The following is a 20,629-nucleotide window of genomic DNA, read 5'->3' on the forward strand; positions in this document are numbered from 1 at the left end:
TCACTGTAAAATAATCATAAATTTTACAAATGAAATACACACAATCCACGTGACCTAAAAGAAACTGGGTCACATGCAGCAGGAAGTACGGTCCAAATGTGATTGTGCAGACCTTAGTGAGGCCGATGTCATATTTAGAGTAGGAAACAATCATCCATCTAAAACTAAGTCGTGGAAGGATTTACACCGTCACAAAAAATTTGAGTGTTATGGAAATGGCGTAGAAGAAGATAAGACCTCCTCAAGCAACTTAAATCGAAACAGACACTGAAACAGATTAACTTTATCGCCGGTGGAGCTGGGCGGATCATTCAAACAAATCCGTAACTCATTGAACTCATTTGTAATGGCTACGCAATACTCTTGAGAAAAGAAAAGTGACGCAATGGAGAAAATTCGATACTTTGCACTTATTTTTATAGTGACAAGAGTGGCTTTACCGGTAAGTTCCGTAGTACTTTTGCGTTAAGATCACCCAGTGTTTACCTGCAGTGCACTCTCGTGGGGTCATTTTTATTGCCCACACCCACCGTGTACACAAACTAACCAGCGTACGCATTCATTCGTGACGTCCATGCACCATTTTGAGATTGGTTACTTTAATTAATCATAGCATTAATATATTGATTTCTATTATCACATCTCTTTCAAATAATATTTGAGTGAATTGATATAAAACCACTGTTTAAAATATATATTATAAATTATTACAGTCAGAATTAATAAGTTGGTTAAGGAGCTCGACTGGTTCTTATTTCGAGGAAATCCAAATTTGGCCTATTTTTTATGGAAAAATTACATTATTGCTTGGTAAGTGGGAGAAATTTACAATTGACTCTAGGAAAAACTTAAATGAAGTTGTTTTTATGCTCTGAAATCACATACACTGTACTGTACTTGACATTACCTCTCTCCTCTCTCCCTTCTCGAAAAAAAAGATAAATAAAATTTAAATAAAAAATCCAATCCTAAAGTATAGCTGCTTTGCTTGATAAACAACTTATGTCCTATTTTAATCCAAATAAAAAAAAGTGTCTTTTTACCAACCTTGTTTACAGAAAGTCATCATTGGAGAACCAACTTTTCAATTAATTTGATCAAGCCTCAGATAGATTTTTGAAATGATTTTTATCGTGGACAGTATAAATTTATGATAAATAAAATTATTGGGTGGTCAGTTCTCTCACATCAGAAAAGCATTTTGGTTGAATTTTTATGCAATTCATTTTTGTAGAAGAAACACCACTACTTGTGTTTGAAATGTCAAAGTAAATTTTTTTATGTCTAGATGTCCTGCAAAGCTAATAATATTTCCCAATTCATAACTTAAAAAGGATCAAGTCACTTGAAAGTATGATGTCAATATTTTCTTCTGAAGCAGCGGGAATATATGGCAAGTGTGGAATATATTTTTTAGAATATATAAATTAAGGAACAGGTCATGCAGTGTTTCTTGGGGAAAATTAGATTTTGCTTAAAAGTCCCTTTAGAACAAATGTTTTATTTAACTGTTATTGTCATATCAAAAAATTCTGAAGCTTAAGAAATAAGAAAATAAGTATGATACTTAATGTTCATTTAACTATCAGAACCTAACATGAAGACCCGTTATCCCTAATGGGTGCCACATAATTCTTATTTTCCAAAAACACATCAAAAAAAAAAAAAAAAAAAAAAAAAAAAAAAAATGTTACCTGAAGGAAGTTAATTAATGCTAATTGCAAGTTTCCCCAACTTCAAACCAGGTTTCTTATTGGAAAAAAAGCATTTTTCTTCAACTCATGAATCATTGCTTGTCCTGTTCCTGTATTTAACTTCTGTGTTTTATATATCATTTCTGATTAGATAGTTTGTACATTTAGGAAGGAAATATTGATATCAGGTACTTTTATTTGAGAGGTTTTTATCATGTTTTAAGGGCTGTATTGTGAAAGATAAGTAGCTTTTTATGTTTTATGTAGACATAAAAATATGACTGGGACATTTTCAAACAGGGAAATTATGCATTTTAATTAATGGAAATTAAAGACAGGAATTGATTTTATTTGTGTGTCTGGCCATTAATACTTAAGATTGCATAATGGAATCAGAAATGTGGATTTAGTAAGCAAGTGTCAACAGCATTTGAAATCCCTGTTAAGTCATCAACATATCAGGTTACCACACTAGAACATTCTTTATGTCTGACCCTGGTCCCATGCAGTCCTTTTCACAACCACTACTTGATTTCTGTGACCACATTTTTAAGCCACAGGGGCAGATATTTCTTGTAAATTACTCTGTGAAACCAGAGTCCATTATCAACTTCACCTTGTTCTTTCAGTCATCAACACACTGTATATATCCAAACTGCTTGACATGATCTGACATACCATAAAGATTGTGTGGGTTGAACAAAATTGGTGTAAAAAATTGTACAACTTTACTTAATAACTATTATCATAGAAGTAGAGAAAGTGCACCATTAAGTATAGAGCCTCCATATTATCTTGAATTTCAGTACTTTTTTTTTTACAACTTTTGAAGTTAAAATTTGTTTGTACATTTAAGTTATACACCAGTATGCTTATTAAAGAATAAACCTCCCATTTCATGTCTAGTAATTTGATCAAAAGAAATGTACATGGTTTTTTTCATGATCATTTGGTCTACAAAAAAAGAAAAAATAGTTCTGACTAAAAAAAGAATAAAGAAAGAAAAAAAGTAAATAAATAAATAAATAAAATGAGAAAATAAAAAAACTTTTTATATCATATGTTTTGATTTTTATCTAAAGATACATTCATGGTCCCAAAACTGTTTAATAGATATACATTTGTAAACAGCATTTAGTCATCTGTGGTTTGAGGTTTGATGTATTTTTGAGCATATGTGAAAATATTTTGTTTAAACATGACTTCACCAGATAATTTGAGGTAAAAAAAAATTGTTAATGAAGTTAGGTGCAATGTATGAAAGTATTATTTCTAGTACAGTTGTAATTGAAAGAGGTGTTTTGATAAAATATTTGGACAAAGTGATAAATTCCATGAAAAAAAAAAAAATTAGTATGCTAACTTAAAGTTGTATGTTTTGAATTTTTTTCTGTGATACTAAGTTCAAAGTTAAATGGTGAAGTGACTCTTTTTCTGAATATAGTTTGCTGTATTCTTTGTTTTGTTTGTCTTGAAATGCTTTATCTGTACTGAAGAAGTCTATAGTCTCAGAATTACTCATTAAGTCATTCTGTTGATTGGTGTTTGCCAATATATGTCATAAACAGTGCAATAAACATTAATAGTTGCCATGTACAAATTTGGGGATAGGTACAGCTAAAGGAATATTTGACATTGTTTGGTCTCCTTGTGAAGATGGCATGTTTAGACAACTTGAAATAAATCTGTATCGTGAAATTAAAAGAATACATAAATACATCATGATTTTTCCAAATTGTTTGGCTAGCACTTAAAGACATATTTGTAGAAATGTCTTAGAAAAGCTGTTTTGGGTATTTTTGATGGCAGAAGATTAGACCCCTTATACTGAACTTGGACACAATTATGGGGTGATACACTTGTTATATAAACATTTTGGCACATTTATTTTGTATTTTTTCAGTACATTCTTGATGTTCCTTACTGATGTTCAGAACACATTATAGGCCATTCACATTAGAACATTAACCACGGTCGAGTTTATTCTGATTAAACTGCGGTCAACCAAACTGCGTCCAAACGGCGTTCACACTGACACCGACAGCGATCAGTAGCGGTAGAATCTCAGCAAGCGTACTTCCTGTCAAGCATGCGCTCTTACTAGAATCTGTCCAACATGGCAGGAGCTCAAATGACGATACACTTGTGCGCATGGGCTTCATATGCAGGTCTTGACTGTGGTCAGGAGTTTACTCCGATTATACCCACCTCCCGATCTGGGTTTATTTTGACGTGGTCAGGGCTACGTCGTCCGTTCTCATTAGAAAAGTTAACCGCGATAGAACCGAGGTCAGGCCTTGACTGCAGTTAAAAGTACTAGTGTGAATGGGGTATTAGTCGCCATTTTCATCCAGGTCATAGTGTCTTAAATCAGTACAGTTAAGATATGGCTGACATCCAGACAGGATACAATTCTTTTTTCTTCTTGTTCAAATCACACAATAAGATCAAATGGAAAATAATTTTAAAAGAAATATATTGTAGGAAAAAAACAGGAACTTGTAGTCAGTTTGAGTTTTAAAGTCACAAAAGCCCTGTAAATCAGGAAAATGGCGAGTGACCCCAACATTTTATTGCATCCCTGTATAGTTGCCCCTGTGCTAACACTTCCTGGTTAAAAGGCTCAGATAAGGGGTTGTTGCTTAGACACGCTATCATTTGTGTTTGTTCAGTATGTCGTTTGAATAAAGTAATTATCTTTTTAGGTGAGCCTGCCTATTTTGTTTAAAACCCCCAAGTTTTTAAAGACACTTAATCACTTTGCCAGTGTCTGTAAAATGTAGTTGAAAAGTAATAAAGGTGAAAGGATAAAGAATTAAACCAATGACTAATTTTAAAAACCTGACATTAAAAAAGATAAGTTATAGGAATTTATTTCATTCTTTTCATAAGCATACCACTCTTAGGACACAAATGCTTGCAAATCCCATTCCACAGTTACATGCCAGATATCTACAACTTGACAGTGCTTTAAGTGTAAACAAAGTTTAAAAAAGGGTGGACTGTGAACTTATTTACAACTGTGAAAGTATGCCAAATGTGGGAGTACTTAATCATTTCTTTCATATGATTGGGATCTTGGAAAGATATTTTATAGATATTTTGGAGACTTCAGTTTAAATCACATGGTTGTTTGTGCATTCATCTTCCCTCTCTCTTTTTCTCTGTGTCTCTCTCTCCTCAATATAATTTATATCTTTCATACTATGAATTTTATTGAAACTATGAAAAATTGACTTTTCAACATGTTTTTATTTTTTTCACAGGTCACCTGCCAAAGTAAGTACTTTGAAATAATAAAGATATTTCCAAAGTGAATTTGATATGTGCATTTCAAGAATTGCTTGTAATTATTCAAAATCTTTGTATGCATAGTCAGTGTAGATGATTTGCATTATAGATTAGAAGATAGAAGTTATTTGCACACTTGGTTCATTCTGGCTTGTGAAATTTTAGGAAGGTGCTCAAAATGATTTATTTGGTTTATGGAAATCATTTTTCAAATAATTAAATGGCTAAGTTACAAGTAATCTTTGTTTTGATTCAAAAGTTTGATTTTACTTTAAAGTAATTTTACAGGATTTATCCACCGGGAATTTTTTTTCTCAGGAAAAAAAACATTTTTTTTCTACTCACGAATCATTGATCTATCTGCCCCAGCATTTAAATTCAATTTTTTTTCCAATGAAGGGGTTTCCTAGTTTTTTAGGTCTGAATTATGAATGACGAGTAGCTTTGTAGGGTGTATAGCAATTTAAAATCTGACCTTGGGAATTTTTAAAACTTGCACAGTATGCCTTCAAATGTGCAGCTATTCACTTGCTCACGAAGCAGGGGAAAATGCTAGAATGAACCAACCTGGTTGAAGCTTTTTTTCTTTGAATCACTGCATGGATTATTTTCTATCAGCCACTAATGACAGTATTGACAGCACAACAGCCAGCACTCTCACTACCACTTCTCAAGTAACAACTGAATCAACCTCAGTAACTACTATTGCTGTGACAACCACAGAGGCAGGTATGTAGCACTTTTTTGAACAAGTTCTCCCCTTCCTTGAAGTCCCAAGAGGGAGGGTATGTTATTTCTTCTTGGATTTGTGGCTGCTTAGAAAAGTGTTTGAGCACCTTAGTTATTGTTTTAAAATGCATGTATTTTCAAGCAGATTGTTAAAATCTATCTTTGTCATGTGATTTGTAAATTAGATAATCATTTGATATTTGAACAACAACTTCAGGTGTGCAATTTTATTATGCTTGCATCTGCTATTGGTTTTGATTTTGTCAGATGTGAAATTATGTCATTGTGTGAAAAAAAAGTTTTAAGCTGAGAGTAATTTCTCAAGAATACTAAAACTCGGTTAGAGCTTGTGAGTAAGTTTCAGTTTGGTAAAGGTAGAATTCTGGGCGTTGGGTGTTTCTGAAATCTGTTATCTGTGAAATGTGACTGGATAAAGTGATAACCTTTAAAACCACAGTGCAACCCACATAATTTGGCAAATCTCCAACTGACCATAAGTATCTCTCCATGTGTTTATTCTTCATGGAAATATGTTTGTCTTACACCCTTACAATATTCCACTGGCACTAACTGACCCTTTTGATATTCGGAACATGGCCTGTTACTCTGAGTGTTGGATGTTTCTGGAATCGAGATAGTCCAACAGTTTTCTACTGGATGGTGCTTGTTACCAAAACATAGTGAAATATACACCATGCATTTGTTACTTTCTAAATTGACACTCTTGTCATGGTTTGTTGTATTAAATAATAAATTTGAAGTTTTAAATATTCACAAGACCTACAGCATGGAGTTTTAAGTATTAAGGAAGTGCATTTTGTTAAAAAGTAAAGCAGTTTATAAAAGAATGAAGGTGACAGTAAGCCTACGCTTAAAATATCTCAGAACTCATGCTTATCTCTGTCTCGCTGAGCAATATTATTCCCAGACACAATTTCAATTAATGATTACCAACTGATAGGTATCTTATCTTGGATATATCAGATAAGACTGAACAGGTGCACTTATATTTATGTAATGTTATATTGGTATTATTTGCTAATGCAAAGAGAAAGCTCATAAACAGCCACCAAATTAGATAAAAATATTTGTCTCTTTCTTTAATTGCCTTATCAATTCGCGAACCTATCTTTCTTTATATTTTTGTTTTTGTCATTTGTCAGCCTAATTGGGGTCCTAAATGAATTCCGAAATAGACAGTAGAGACTAGCATAAATATGTTGTATTATCATTCCCACTTATTTTTTTGTATATATCATTTTTCACTTTTTCATTGACTTGATTCCTTAAGAATTGTAGCTTATAAATTGTAGATGAAAAAATGTTTATATTCAGCATAGAGAGAACTTTTAAACACCTATTAATGAATTCATAGATATTTTTAGAGATACACATGATCAATTATGGTATTATATCATGAAAAAATGTTCATCTTGTTCATTTGATTTTGTGGAAACATTTCTTCAAGAAAAAGCTATTGTTTAATGGTATGTATATTTGATAGGTACTCCAACTGGTAAGTTTTAGTCATTAACTTGACATACGTAGCTATGTTATGTTCAACTGTACCAAACTTGTGGGCATGTTGTCATTAAAGCTGTAATTTGCGTATAGTTAGTCATACAGAAGTGACTCTTATACGTAGAATTTTAAGTTGAACATGCTGAGAATGTAACTTGTATTTCTGACATTTAAAAATAATAGCCTAGTAGTTGAGTGGTGTATTTTATGCCAAGCAGTAATGATTTATTGTGTAGTTCAGTAATTGAAAATTGTTCAAGTATTGATGCATGTTTTTCTTTATTTACACATTATGTAAACTTATGCCTTTAAAGCAACCCTCTTTGCCTGGCACATACCCCACATGCTTATCTTAACTTTCAGACTGTATATACTTGTGCAGTGCCAGAATTACCAGGAAGTTAACATAATTTTTGATGTGATTTAACAAGTTCTCTGCTTGCTTTTGACAAAAGATAAATGCATGTGACCTTATCTGTTTAAGTAATATTACTGAAATTTTAACTTGATGAATCTAACTGCAGCATTTTGAATAAAAGCATCTTATAAATAAATTATTGGCCAGGATCAGCTGGTTGTATATTGGCAGTATACTGAAGTTGAATGATATTAGTTAAATGATAAAAGTTTATGTATTGCAAATTATGGAGAGCAAAAAGGAAATTTAAAGTGATTTCAGTAAGGAATCTAATAATGAAGCCAAGTCAAATATGGTGTAGTTGTATAGAATTGATTAGACTGCATATTTTGGTACATGGTTAAAGATCAACACAAGTCAACACGTATCATTGGAATGGTACAAGGAAGAAACAACAATAAAGTGTGAAAACTGTGTTCACTTTTTTAAGGGAGAAATTTCACCGACTTTTCTTTAGACTTCAGATAGTCATTTGAATTGATAGGTATATGCATAATGCCTGTATGGCTTAAACCTGTATGGTGTACCCAAGCTGTTGCAATTTATTTTGCTAACAATTCCTTCAAACCCCCATGTTTGTGCAGCCTAAAGCTATGGTTGTTCCATGAGAGCATCTTGTTTCCCAGATCTGCTGTCTTGCCAAAGATGTATGCTTGGATCCTTTCTAACCAGACCTTGAGAGCCTTTCTAACCAGACCTTTAGAGCAAGCAACCTTCCTCTTACCAGGATTCTTAATCAATCCTTGTTTTGATGTTTTTCAATAGTCAGTCACCTAATTACAAGCAAAAGGGTTCTTGATACTGTAGGAGCAGGCACACCAGTGATATCTCCTGAAGAAAAAGCTGTTGTTCCAACTCTAGAAACAGACCCAGTGCTACCAACCACTTCTCAGTCTTGGAGTGCGGGCCTGGAGATCACCAAAACACAGGAACTTGTATCAAGCACAGTTAGTGGCTGGTCGGGTGATACTGATGTGCCCCTTTCAGGTCATAGTGATATTACTGCTACTCCTACAAGCAAGGGATCTTCAAACAAGCCAGATCCCGCAGCGAGCACAGCAGAAGCTTCAGCTATAAAGGAAACAAGCACTTCTGTTGCGTCTGGCTTATCTGATGCATCAACAAAAATCCAAGTGTCATCATTTTCCACTGGTGCAAATGAGAAGTCTACCTCTTCTGCTGAGGAATCCTCTTCACCTAACACTGAACACAGCTGGTCTGATATGACAGGCAATGCTCAGGGTGGAAATACAGAGCCAGTTTCTAGGTTTACAGGCATGCATGAATCTGAGAGGACAACTAGTTCATTTACAGTCAGTGCAACTGAATTATTTGAGGAGGAGACAACCCCAGCCATGCAAAACATTTCAGCCAGTACCTCAGAGAGAAGTGACTCAAATGAGGCAATGTCCCCAATGCAGCAGACAGTGACATCTGGCAAGATTTCAACAGGAACCGATTCCACCATTTCATCAGCAAAAGAGGAAACAATAGTGCAAATTATAACAGACCCAACTACTACATTCCAACCTGAAAATCAAAACAATACCATGTTCAGTGCAACTATGAGCAGTAGCATTACAGAATCTGGTCAGAACTCAAATGATCCTACTGCATCAGCTACTACAGTGATGGCATCTGCAGTGTCGATGTCTAACCAGACACATGCTTTACCAACAACCATAAAAAAGGAATCATTAAATGAGACCAGTAACAGTGGATTCAGTACACAGACAACTGAGTTTGAAGTTGTCACATCAGGTTATAACAGTAGCATTGATATAAGTACAGCCGCCCCAGTGCATATAACAACATTACAGCTAAGTAGTTCAGGTTGGCCTGGTGGTCTTTCATCAGGGTCACCTGCAAATGGAACTGAAACCACAGCACTGTATACAACACTGCAAGATGGTACACATGATGGGAACTTCACACCAACAATGGAAATGTCCAACAGAATATCTGTTCCCCTTACAACTGCTGTTTCATCTAATCAGTCCACTCAAAGTTTCAATATTTCTACTAGCACCCCATTTAGTTTAACTGATACAGGAAATCCAAATACAACAGTAACAAGTGCCAGTAAAGTTTCAAATAGTAATATTACCACAGTAGTACCAATTACAGATATTCAGGGAAATTTGACAACTTATTCAATTGAAACTACAGTTGGTAAGAAAAAATGTGAATTTTGCTTTTAAAGAGTTCATGTCAATTTTCTTATCTTTTGTGATGATTTGAGGTAGCATTATTTTTACATGTCTGCTTTTAGCAAGGTTTTACATATTGCATTTTTTTCATTAGATATAACAGTATGACTGCTCTCTGTACAGTATTTTCATTTCTACTCTTGATAAGTTTTTAAATTATTATGAATTATTATAGTTTTGGGTATATTTTGATTAGTTTGCCAATTACTTTTTGATGTTTTTTTACTGCATGTATTGAAAAGTAATGGGATAAACAAATTCATAAACTTCCTAAATACAAAGTTTCCATTTTCAGCACCTCCTCTCAGTGCTCCAACAGGACTTAAGATTGCCGGCAAAACGACCAAATCCCTGGAAGTTACTTGGCAAATAGTGAATGGGACAATAGATTCATATATCGTACAGTACAGGCTGAGAGGTGGGTGTTTTATGGTAGTAGTCAAAGTTAAGGTGAGGTCTGTTCCATTAAATTTATTTGGGACTGGTGGAAAAGATGTTGTGAATTGCGAAAAAAATTTAAAAGGTTATGTTAAAGAAATTAAGTGATGTTGTCATTGTTCTAAAATTTAAGAAGTGTCCAATCAATAATTTCCTTGTCCTTCTATTAGATATCCATGGTCAGTAATTGTTTATCACCTCACTGAATAGTATTCTTATGCACTGCCACCTCTAGCTTTTATATAAAAAAAATTAAGCGATGAAAATGTTTTCTGTGGAAATGAATTGTTCTGAACCATTGTGAAATCAGTGGTTTTATCATGTAATTAACTTTTTACTGAAATCTTCTTACAGATGCATCTGATTCAACATTTAGCATCTCACATGCCAATTTGTCAAGTTCAGCCACCTCTGCTAACATCACTGGTTTGTTACCAGGAGAGTACTACATTGTCCAAGTGATAGCCACCAGAGGTCAGTTGAACAGTTCAGCTGAGATAATTAGAACAACAGGTGAGAAAAATCTTGCAATGAAAGACATTTTCACATATCTTTTAATTAAGGATTTAAAGAGCAGGACAGTTGGCTTTAGATGTTTTTTTATGTTGATGAAATCAGCTTAAACTCAATACAGAATTAATAAGGATGAATAAGATCAAATGTTATCAAATGAGCAAGATCTTGACAGAAGTTTAGTTTTGATAAGCATACAGAGTGAAGGAAAAGTTGCAATTTGGTAGATGGTAGTTGCATATTATGTTTAAATTTTTTTTCTCATGTATTTAATTTTTCAGATATAGTTAATACATTTTTCTTCTTCATTTCTCAGTACCTGCATCTCCAGATTTGACACCATCACCACCTGTCACAACAACAGGAATTTATTTAACTTGGGAAATAGAAGGAAATGCACAGTCTTTTCATGTGGCATGCTCAGCAAAATCCCCTGTAAATGGAATAAATGTAACAGAAAATGTTAATCAGAGACAATACAATTGTACATCTTTGACTCCTGGGACAATATATGAGATCAGAGTTACTGCTGAACTCCAAGGATCATCAAGTGACCCATTCACCTTGACTGTGCAAACTTGTAAGTGGAAAGAAATTATGTTCATAAGACTCCACAACATTGCTTTTCATTATGTGCTTATATTTAAACATTAATCTTTCTTGCAGGACCTAATTTTATGGAGATTTGTGCAGCTGGAGTCAAAGCTGTGGACATATGTTATTTCTGCAATAACTTTGAAGCAGCTTTTCTGTTTTGATACAAACTCATTGTGGTCACTTATTGGCTTTAATTGCATGTCAAATTCAAAACTGAGCAGGATTTTGCTATTACTTTTTTGGGGGAATTGATTTTGCTCTTAAAGACCCTATATCATCCCAATCAGATGGTTTTGAACTAAGATTTTAAATCATTTTGTGATCCTAAAATCGATATCGGGCATTTCAAATTTGGATACGGTAATATGCCAAACAATTCGACCAAGATTAATTAATTAATTTCATGGAAATGTCAGTTTGGTCGAATTGATTAAAATACAGCAAATGGAAACCTTTGATATCGTCGGATTGTTAGGGGCATCTGCCAAAACGTCCATCTTTCCGGAAGTATTGCATTTTACCGGAAGTGTTACGCAAGATAAGCCGCAATTTTCGCCTAACATGTGTTTTAGGCATGTTTTATCCTCCTTCTGAAATCTTATTTTGCTGTGTACAATATGTGCTAACATTACTTAACATTAAAAAAGACGACAATTATAATTTCTAATTATATATTTCCCTCACCCACGATCATTTTCATGATGCGCTTCCCAAGTGGGACGAGTATTTCCCCGGAAACAGGTGTTGTAAACAAAGGCCGGTCACTTTTATTTGAAACCGGTAGCTTTAGTGGACTTAAACTTGTTATGTGATCTACGTACGCCCTATTTGAATTTTAATATGACAACAGAAATCAACCGAACTGAAATTTTTTACCAGTCTGAGATCAGTTGTTTTCAACCCGCAAGGCTTGCTCAGCGTCCAGGCGTAGACGTACGTACTTCTGAAGAAAATTCAATCACCCGTATCAAAGAATACCAACTGGTACTCAAACGGAAATCAGTGTAACTTCAAATTACTTTTAAGTATTTTGTTTAAAAAGCATGTCATATTAAAACATATTGAGAAAAGGCAAAATATGGAGCCTACCTGTGCCGATAGACATACAGTATCTTCCGATTTTCTTACTTATACACTCTTGCTGTGCACAAACCTCGGTGCATATTGAAAACCCCACTGATACAACCCGAACGTAAAAAAAGCATTTAATTGCCATAATTTTCACAAAACAGTTGCATTTATAATTTGACGTGAGAATCGAGCACATGCAGAAATGAGAGACTGGTCTTATCTAGTCTGCTCCAGCATAGCGCAAACCACATGTTAATGAAGACGGTCCCATTTTGGGGGAGGGGTGTCACAGGAATGGAGTTCTTCGTGGATTGCGCTAAATATTATCAACATTTCATGCATCTGGGGAAATAGAAAGTGACTCACAGGTAACATAAATACCCAGTGGAACTCTCTATGAAGCTCCCATGGAGTTAAGGAAGACGTTATTTTTATTGTTGACGAATCAGTTATCCATGTAGGTTAACAGCTACACGTGTTCGTCAGATTTTGACAGCGCGTGGTATTTGGCGCCAAGAAGTCTGGGCGGTTGATCCCGCTGATCCTTCGGTCGATTGTAGTAAATGTAAGATCTTGCGGTATTGACTTCAAGAACGTTTCCCCATCTGCATATATATTTCAATCGAACTTGAAAATAAATTGCTTATTCTTCCCAAACTTTTTATTGCTAGCAAACGCTATATATGGTCTATATGAAGGTGTTTACGACGTATTCTACCCACTGTCGATATTTGGTTTCATCCAGAATAGACCTTTTTTAACCCCACCCCCCTCCCCAGTTACAGGCGTGATGAATCAGTCAGCGAGGGCAAGTCTGCTTAATTAACACAATTTGTTTGTCTATAAGCACTATTATTGTCATCAGGGACAAAGGAAATGACAGGTACGTCATGCTTCCAGATTAGATCTTCAATTAATTGTTTCTTCCTCATTGACGAGAGCTATTGAAAGGACAACAATTGACAAAGGGCCGAGGCATGCAGCATCTATTTCACTGGCTTGAAAATTTACCGAGTCTTGCCGACGATGTGGTCGAACAATCGGAACAAGAAAAAAATTCTGTCGCATGATTTTGACGTATGGACTAAATGTTTGAGCCCAGAAAAATTAATTTTATAAAATAATTTTTGTGGTCGGATTGACTGGGCCCGTCGAAATGCTTGGCACATTACCGTAATTTTTTTTTTTTATAACTGTCCAGGCAACATGGTATTGTTTTACAATTTTTGGCATATTACAACAAAGTTAGGTAGAAATTATCTTGCTCTAATCTTCTTATTGTCATATGGGGACTATGTTTGCATGAATTTAGCCTAGTCTCTGAGGTTAAGAGGCTAGTTTAGTGTAGCAAATTGTTACAGAATCAGAAAGAAAAAATTCAATGCTAAATATCTCCCAAACCGAAGGAACTATGGGAAAAATTACTATAGAAGATTTTGTGGAGATTCCAAATATGCCCTTGGAGTTGACATTTGGTCTTTCTTTCAAATTTCTAAAAATGGGAATTTTCTGCAAAGAAATATTTATTTGTGCCAATTTTTGGAAACTACACAGACCTAAGCTCTCGTATTATAGTGAGGGGTTAAAATTAGGGACTCCTTTCACTTTTATGTACAGACACAGATGTGTCTGTACATATAGCCATCATCTGTGTCTGTCGTCGCCGTCGTCGCCGTGCACTTTTACCGATAACACGATAAGTGGAAAACCATTTTACCTTTTGACTTGAAACTTGCAGAACTGATGAATATTCATAATACGCAGGTCAAGTTCAAAATCAGCATGATCGGGTCACTTTTAGGGAATTTATGCTGTTTTTTCACTTTTTTCAGCATATATGCAGCACCGATAACACGATAAGTGGAAAACCATTTTACCTTTTGACTTGAAACTTACAGAACTGATGAATATTCATAATACGCAGGTCAAGTTCGAAAATCAGCATGATCGGGTCACTTTTAGGGAATTTATGCTGTTTTTTCACTTTTTTCAGCATATATGCAGCACCGATAACAGGATAAGTGGAAAACCATTTTACCTTTTGACTTGAAACTTACAGAACTGATGAATATTCATAATACGCAGGTCAAGTTCGAAAATCAGCATGATTGGGCCATTTTTATGTACAGACACAGATGTGTCTGTACATATAGCCATCATCTGCGTCTGTCGTCGCCGTCGCCGTGCACTTTTACCGATAACACGATAAGTGAAAAACCATTTTACCTTTTGACTTGAAACTTGCAGAACTGATGAATATTCATAATACGCAGGTCAAGTTCGAAAATCAGCATGATCGGGTCACTTTTAGGGAATTAATGCTGTTTTTTCACTTTTTTCAGCATATATGCAGCACCGATAACACGATAAGTGGAAAACCATTTTACCTTTTGACTTGAAACTTACAGAACTGATGAATATTCATAATACGCAGGTCAAGTTCGAAAATCAGCATGATCGGGTCACTTTTAGGGAATTTATGCTGTTTTTTCACTTTTCAGCATATATGCAACCCTGTTAACACATTTTAAGGAAAACCGATAGGCCTGTTGTCATGAAACTCACGGGAGTTTTCAATCTTACTAAAACACAGGTCAAGTTCGAAAATCGGCATGATCGGGCCACTATTTTAGAAGTTATGCTGTTTTTTTACTTTTTAGCATATATGCAACACTTAAACACAATATAAGAAAAACAGATTGACCAATTGTCATTAAACTCACAGGAGTGGTCAATCTTACTAAAACGCAGGTTGAGTTCGAAAATCAGCATAATCAGGCCATTATTTTAGAAGTTATACTGTTTTTCACATTTCCTCAGATTCAATTATTAGGCATGTTAACAGTCTCATTATTTAACTAATAAGATGCCTTAAAGTGTTTGTTTGATATTTCCTGCATCTTTACAACATTGTTAGTTGATTATGTAAAAAACATGGTAAACTTGTTATCATGTATTGTGTAATAAAGTGTCAAAAATGGAAATAAACTCATATCATTGCAGTTTGTCAGATTCAATCATCCACTATGTTCAGAATCTCAGAATGGAAGAGATTGGACATTTAACACTGTTCTATTGATACTTTTCCCATCTCATCAATTTTCTTAGTTGGACATATAAAAATGGCAGTAAAATGTTTATTTTGTTTTATGTTTAAAAAGTGTTAAAAATGGAAATAAACCCATTTCAGAACAGTGCTGTCTCGTTTACATTTTGGCATTATCAAGGCGTGACTTTGAAGTTCCATGGGCCTGAAGACCTCTGCTAGTCACATTTTCTGAATATCTGTGATACAAATATTTTATAATTAAAAATTGATGGTCATTAAGCTGTTAAACATTATGTATATTGCATCAAAATTTGAAGAAACCCCCATTTTGGGCACTGCTTCCATGATGACCATTTAAGGAAAATCATGTCACTTACTGTTCTCAAACTTACAGGATAGAAACATGGGACTAAAATACAGCTTCAGTAGGCAATGCAGTCTGTTTTGTATTTTTTTTTTTTTTTTTTTTTTTTTGGGGCAGTTAAACGGTTTTTTGTGAAAATTTAATTTTTCACATATTGGTATTTTAAAGGTGTGACTTTAAAGTTCCATGATCCTGAAGACTTTTGCTTGTCACATTTTCTGAATGTCCATGTTACTAATATTTTATTAATAACATTTGATTGTCATTATGCTGTTAAACATTATGTAATGTTGCATCAAAATTTGAAGAAACCCCTATTTTGGGCACTGCTCCTATGATGACCATTTAAGGGAAATCATGTCACTTACTGTTCTCAAACTTACAGGAAAGAAACATGGGTCTAACATACAGCTTCAATAGGCAACGCAGTCTGTTTGGTAAATTTTTCTGGCAATTTAACAGTTTTTTGTGAAATTTAATTTTTCACTTATTTGCATCTTTATTTTCTGTTCTTTGTCTGTACATTTGACAGCTTTGCTGCCTTGTTAGGGAATTTATGCTGTTTTTTCACTATTTTCAATATAAATGCAACACTGATAACACAATATAAGAAAAACGGATTGGCCAATTGTAATTATACTCACTGGAGTGGTCAATCTTACTTAAATGCAGGTTGAGTTCGAAAATCAGCATGATCAGGCCATTATTTTAGAAGTTATACTGTTTTTTCACATTTCCTCAGATTCAATTATTAGGCATGTTAACAGTCTCATTATTTAACTAATAAGATGCCTTAAAGTGTTTGTTTGATATTTCCTGCATCTTTACAACATTGTTAGTTGATTATGTAAAAAACATGGTAAACTTTTTATTATGTATTGTGTAATAAAGTGTCAAAAATGGAAATAAACTCATATCATTGCAGTTTGTCAGATTCAATCATCCACTATGTTCAGAATCTCAGAATGGAGGAAATTGGACATTTAACACTGTTCTATTGATACTTTTCCCATCTCATCAATTTTCTTAGTTGGTCATATAAAAATGGCAGTAAAATGTTTATTTTGTTTTATGTTTAAAAAGTGTTAAAAATGGAAATAAACCCATTTCAGAACAGTGCTGTCTTGTTTACATTTTGGCATTTTCAAGGTGTGACTTTGAAGTTCCATGGGCCTGAAGACCTTTGCTAGTCACATTTTCTGAATATCTGTGATACAAATATTTTATAATTAAAAATTGATGGTCATTAAGCTGTTAAACATTATGTAATATTGCATCAAAATTTGAAGAAACCCCCATTTTGGGCACTGCTTCCATGATGACCATTTAAGGAAAATCATGTCACTTACTGTTCTCAAACTTACAGGAAAGAAACATGGGACTAAAATACAGGTTCAGTAGGCAATGCAGTCTGTTTTGTATTTTTTTTTTTTTTTTTTTTTTTTTTTTTTGGGCAGTTAAACGGTTTTTTGTGAAAATTTAATTTTTCACATATTGGTATTTTAAAGGTGTGACTTTAAAGTTCCATGATCCTGAAGACTTTTGCTTGTCACATTTTCTGAATGTCCATGTTACTAATATTTTATTAATAACATTTGATTGTCATTATGCTGTTAAACGTTATGTAATGTTGCATCAAAATTTGAAGAAACCCCTATTTTGTGCACTGCTCCTATGATGACCATTAAAGGGAAATCATGTCACTTACTGTTCTCAAACTTACAGGAAAGAAACATGGGTCTAACATACAGCTTCAATAGGCAACGCAGTCTGTTTGGTAAATTTATCTGGCAATTTAACAGTTTTTTGTGAAAATTTAATTTTTCACTTATTTGCATCTTTATTTTCTGTTTTTTTGTCTGTACACTTGACAGCTTTGCTGCCTTGTTGGGAGTTTGGGGTCAATCGTTGCATTTTCACAGGAGAAGCAGCCATTAGGTACCTAAACTGAAAACTAATTCTGGAACCTTAAATGCTAGAGACCTTTTGTTTTTTGCATTTAGTAGAACTTGTCAAGTGCGATATTGGAGGTGGTGTCCATTTTTTATGTACAGACACAGATGTGTCTGTACATATAGCCATCATCTGCGTCTGTCGTCGCCGTCGTCGCCGTGCACTCAGTGATAACACGATAAGTGGAATACCGTTTAACATTTTGTATTCAAATTTACAGAACTGATGAATATTCATAATACGCAGGTCAAGTTCGAAAATCAGCATGATTGGATCATTGTTAGGGAATTTATGCTGTTTTTTCACTTTTTTTCAGCATATATGCAGCACTGATAACACAATAAGTGGAAAACTGTTTTTTCTTTTGGCTTGAAACTTACAGAACTAATGAATATTCATAATACGCAGGTCAAGTTTGAAAATCAGCAAGATCGGGCAATTTTTATGGAAGTTATCCTGTTTGTTTTTTTTTTTTCAATTTTTTCAGCACTTTTGTAACACCGATAACTTGATAAGTGTAAAAATGTTTTTCCTTTTGGATTGAAATTTACAGAACTGGTGAATATTTATAATACGCAGGTCAAGTTTGAAAATTGGCGTGATTGGACTATTTTAACAAAAGTAATGCTGTTTTTTTCCTTTATTCAGCATACATGCAACACTGATAACGCATTTTAAGGAAAAACAATCAGCCTTTTGTCTTGCAACTCACAGGAGTGATCAATCTGACCAGTATACAGATCAAGTTTGAAAATTAGCTTGATCAGTTAAGTTTTGATGAAGTTATTAGCCTTTTTGTATATAAGTGGTTTTTCTTCAGATTTAATTCTTAAGCATGTTAACAGTCTCATTACAGAACTAATTGGATATGTAAAAGTGTTGTTTTAACATTTTCTGCTTCTTAACAATATTGTTAGTTGATTATATAAAAATGACGGTAAACCTATTATAGTGCATTGTGTAATAAAGTATCAAAAATGGAAAGGAACTCATCATTGCAGTTTGTCAGATTCAATCATTCACTATGTTCAGAATCTCCAAATGGAGCAAATTGGACATTATAAATTGTTCTATTTATATTTTTCCTATGTCAACAATTTTCCTAGTTGATCATATAAAAATGACAGTAAATTGATTATTGTTTTATGTAAGAAAAGGTGTTGAAAATGGAAAGAAAATCATTTCAGTACAGTTATCTCTTGTTAACATTTTGGCATTTTGAAAGTGTGACTCTGAACTTCCATGTCCTTGGAGACCTTTCCGTATCACATTTTCTGAATATCCATGATACTTTTATTTTTTTTATAAAAAAATTGATGGTTTATTGCTGTTAAGTATTATGTTATATTGCATGAAAGTTGAAGAAAACCCTACTTTGGACACTGCTGCCAGGATGGCGATTAAGGGAAAACCATGTTACTTATGATAATCAACCTTACTGAAAAGACTGAAGTGCAGCTTGTGTTGGAAAACCATTGTAATTGTTTTCTGTTTTGAAAGCAATGCAGTAGAGTGCTATTTGGTGCAATAAATGTATATGGATAGTAGGCAGTTAATTCAGGGTTATAAAGTAATTTGCTTAATTGATTTTCAAATTATTTCAGGGTTATAAAATAATTTGCTTAATTGATTTTCAAGTGGCCATTAAATGAGATTACATAAACACACATTGAGATTTCATTGTAAAGTCCCATAGGTTTAGCTCTCTTAACTGTCACATAATTAGGAATCGATTATTATTATGCAGGTAAATGTTATTTAATATTGAAAATAAGTTTACAAAAGAAAAATTTTGTGTAATGCTTACATTAATGCTAAAGATGAATAACAGTGCCTTATTATTCTCAAACTCAATAGGGTTATTCATATCATGTTAGTAATTGTACAGCTAGATTAAAAGTTTGAATAGCAGCTTTATTGGTATTTTTTGTTGTTTTATTTTACATTTTCTTTTAATTTTTTTTTCAAACACTAGCATCTTCAAGATGACACTTTCAACTGTCATCCACCAGAAGCACTGTGAATTTTGTTTTTCCACATTAGCAGTTGTGTTGGTTTTTATGTCTTTAAACATTGTGTAATATTATTTTATGCACTGTCATCATTTTTCACATATAGGGATTTTCATTATGTGAATTTGAACTCTCACATATGGTCCTGAAGCTGAATCTTATTGACCATGTTATTCTGTTGTATATATTTTTGAAATTTTTATCTTTTACCTACTGGCATTTTCAGTGTGGGACTTATAACTCCCAAGGGTATGTAACAGTTCACTTTTATTGATACTACCTGTTGTGCAATATTTGCAACTTGACTTTACAGTTAAAGGGATAATAACTGTTCTTTTTTGGCAAATAATTTTTTTTCTAAAAAGTTTTTTTTTGTTAAAATCTCTTAAGAAATTATTACAAAGTATAGCCACCTATGGAGGTCACATGGTCTGATGACAAGTTCAGATATCAGAATAATAGCTATGACTGCCCTTTTTGTGGTAAAACAAAATATATTATATTTCTGTGACTTGTTTACACTGTTTAAACTGAAGTTGGATGATTCATATCATGGTTATGCAGCTAGACTGAATTGAGCTTTAGTGGAATATTTTTGTAATTTTTTCTTTAATTTTTAATTTTTCAAACTGGCATTTTCAAGATGTGACTTATCACTCCCATCCACCAGGAGCCCTGTACTGTAACTTTGTAACACTTTCTGTATTTTTTTAACTTACAAGTATGATTATATATATATATATTTTTTTAAATTGAGTTTAAGCAATGA

General features: G+C 33.6%; 1 protein-coding gene across 9 annotated transcripts in view; it reads left to right on the top strand.

The window, feature by feature from the left end:
- Positions 1–51: 51 nt before the first annotated feature.
- The window catches only part of LOC106156488 (receptor-type tyrosine-protein phosphatase eta), a 77,417-nt gene continuing 56,839 nt past the window's right edge, over positions 52–20,629 (top strand). For 3 of the 9 annotated variants that reach the window (XR_015331332.1, XM_086997031.1, XM_086997047.1), the window contains exons 1-8: positions 53–442; positions 4,961–4,973; positions 5,604–5,714; positions 7,219–7,230; positions 8,461–9,825; positions 10,159–10,281; positions 10,656–10,814; positions 11,131–11,394. Coding sequence is in view for 7 of the 9 variants with exons in the window: in XM_086997031.1 (XP_086853157.1) it covers positions 386–442; positions 4,961–4,973; positions 5,604–5,714; positions 7,219–7,230; positions 8,461–9,825; positions 10,159–10,281; positions 10,656–10,814; positions 11,131–11,394 (2,104 nt within the window). In the remaining 2 variants the exon portion in view is untranslated. Of the gene's footprint in view, positions 443–4,960; positions 4,974–5,603; positions 5,715–7,218; positions 7,231–8,460; positions 9,826–10,158; positions 10,282–10,655; positions 10,815–11,130; positions 11,395–20,629 lie in introns of all 9 variants that reach the window. The other 6 variants (XM_086997023.1, XM_086997044.1, XR_015331333.1 and 3 more) reach the window with 5 other exon arrangements.

This window comes from Lingula anatina, chromosome 1, assembly GCF_051362555.1.
Source record: "Lingula anatina isolate TDL-2025a chromosome 1, LinAna3.0, whole genome shotgun sequence".
NCBI lineage: Eukaryota > Metazoa > Brachiopoda > Lingulata > Lingulida > Lingulidae > Lingula > Lingula anatina.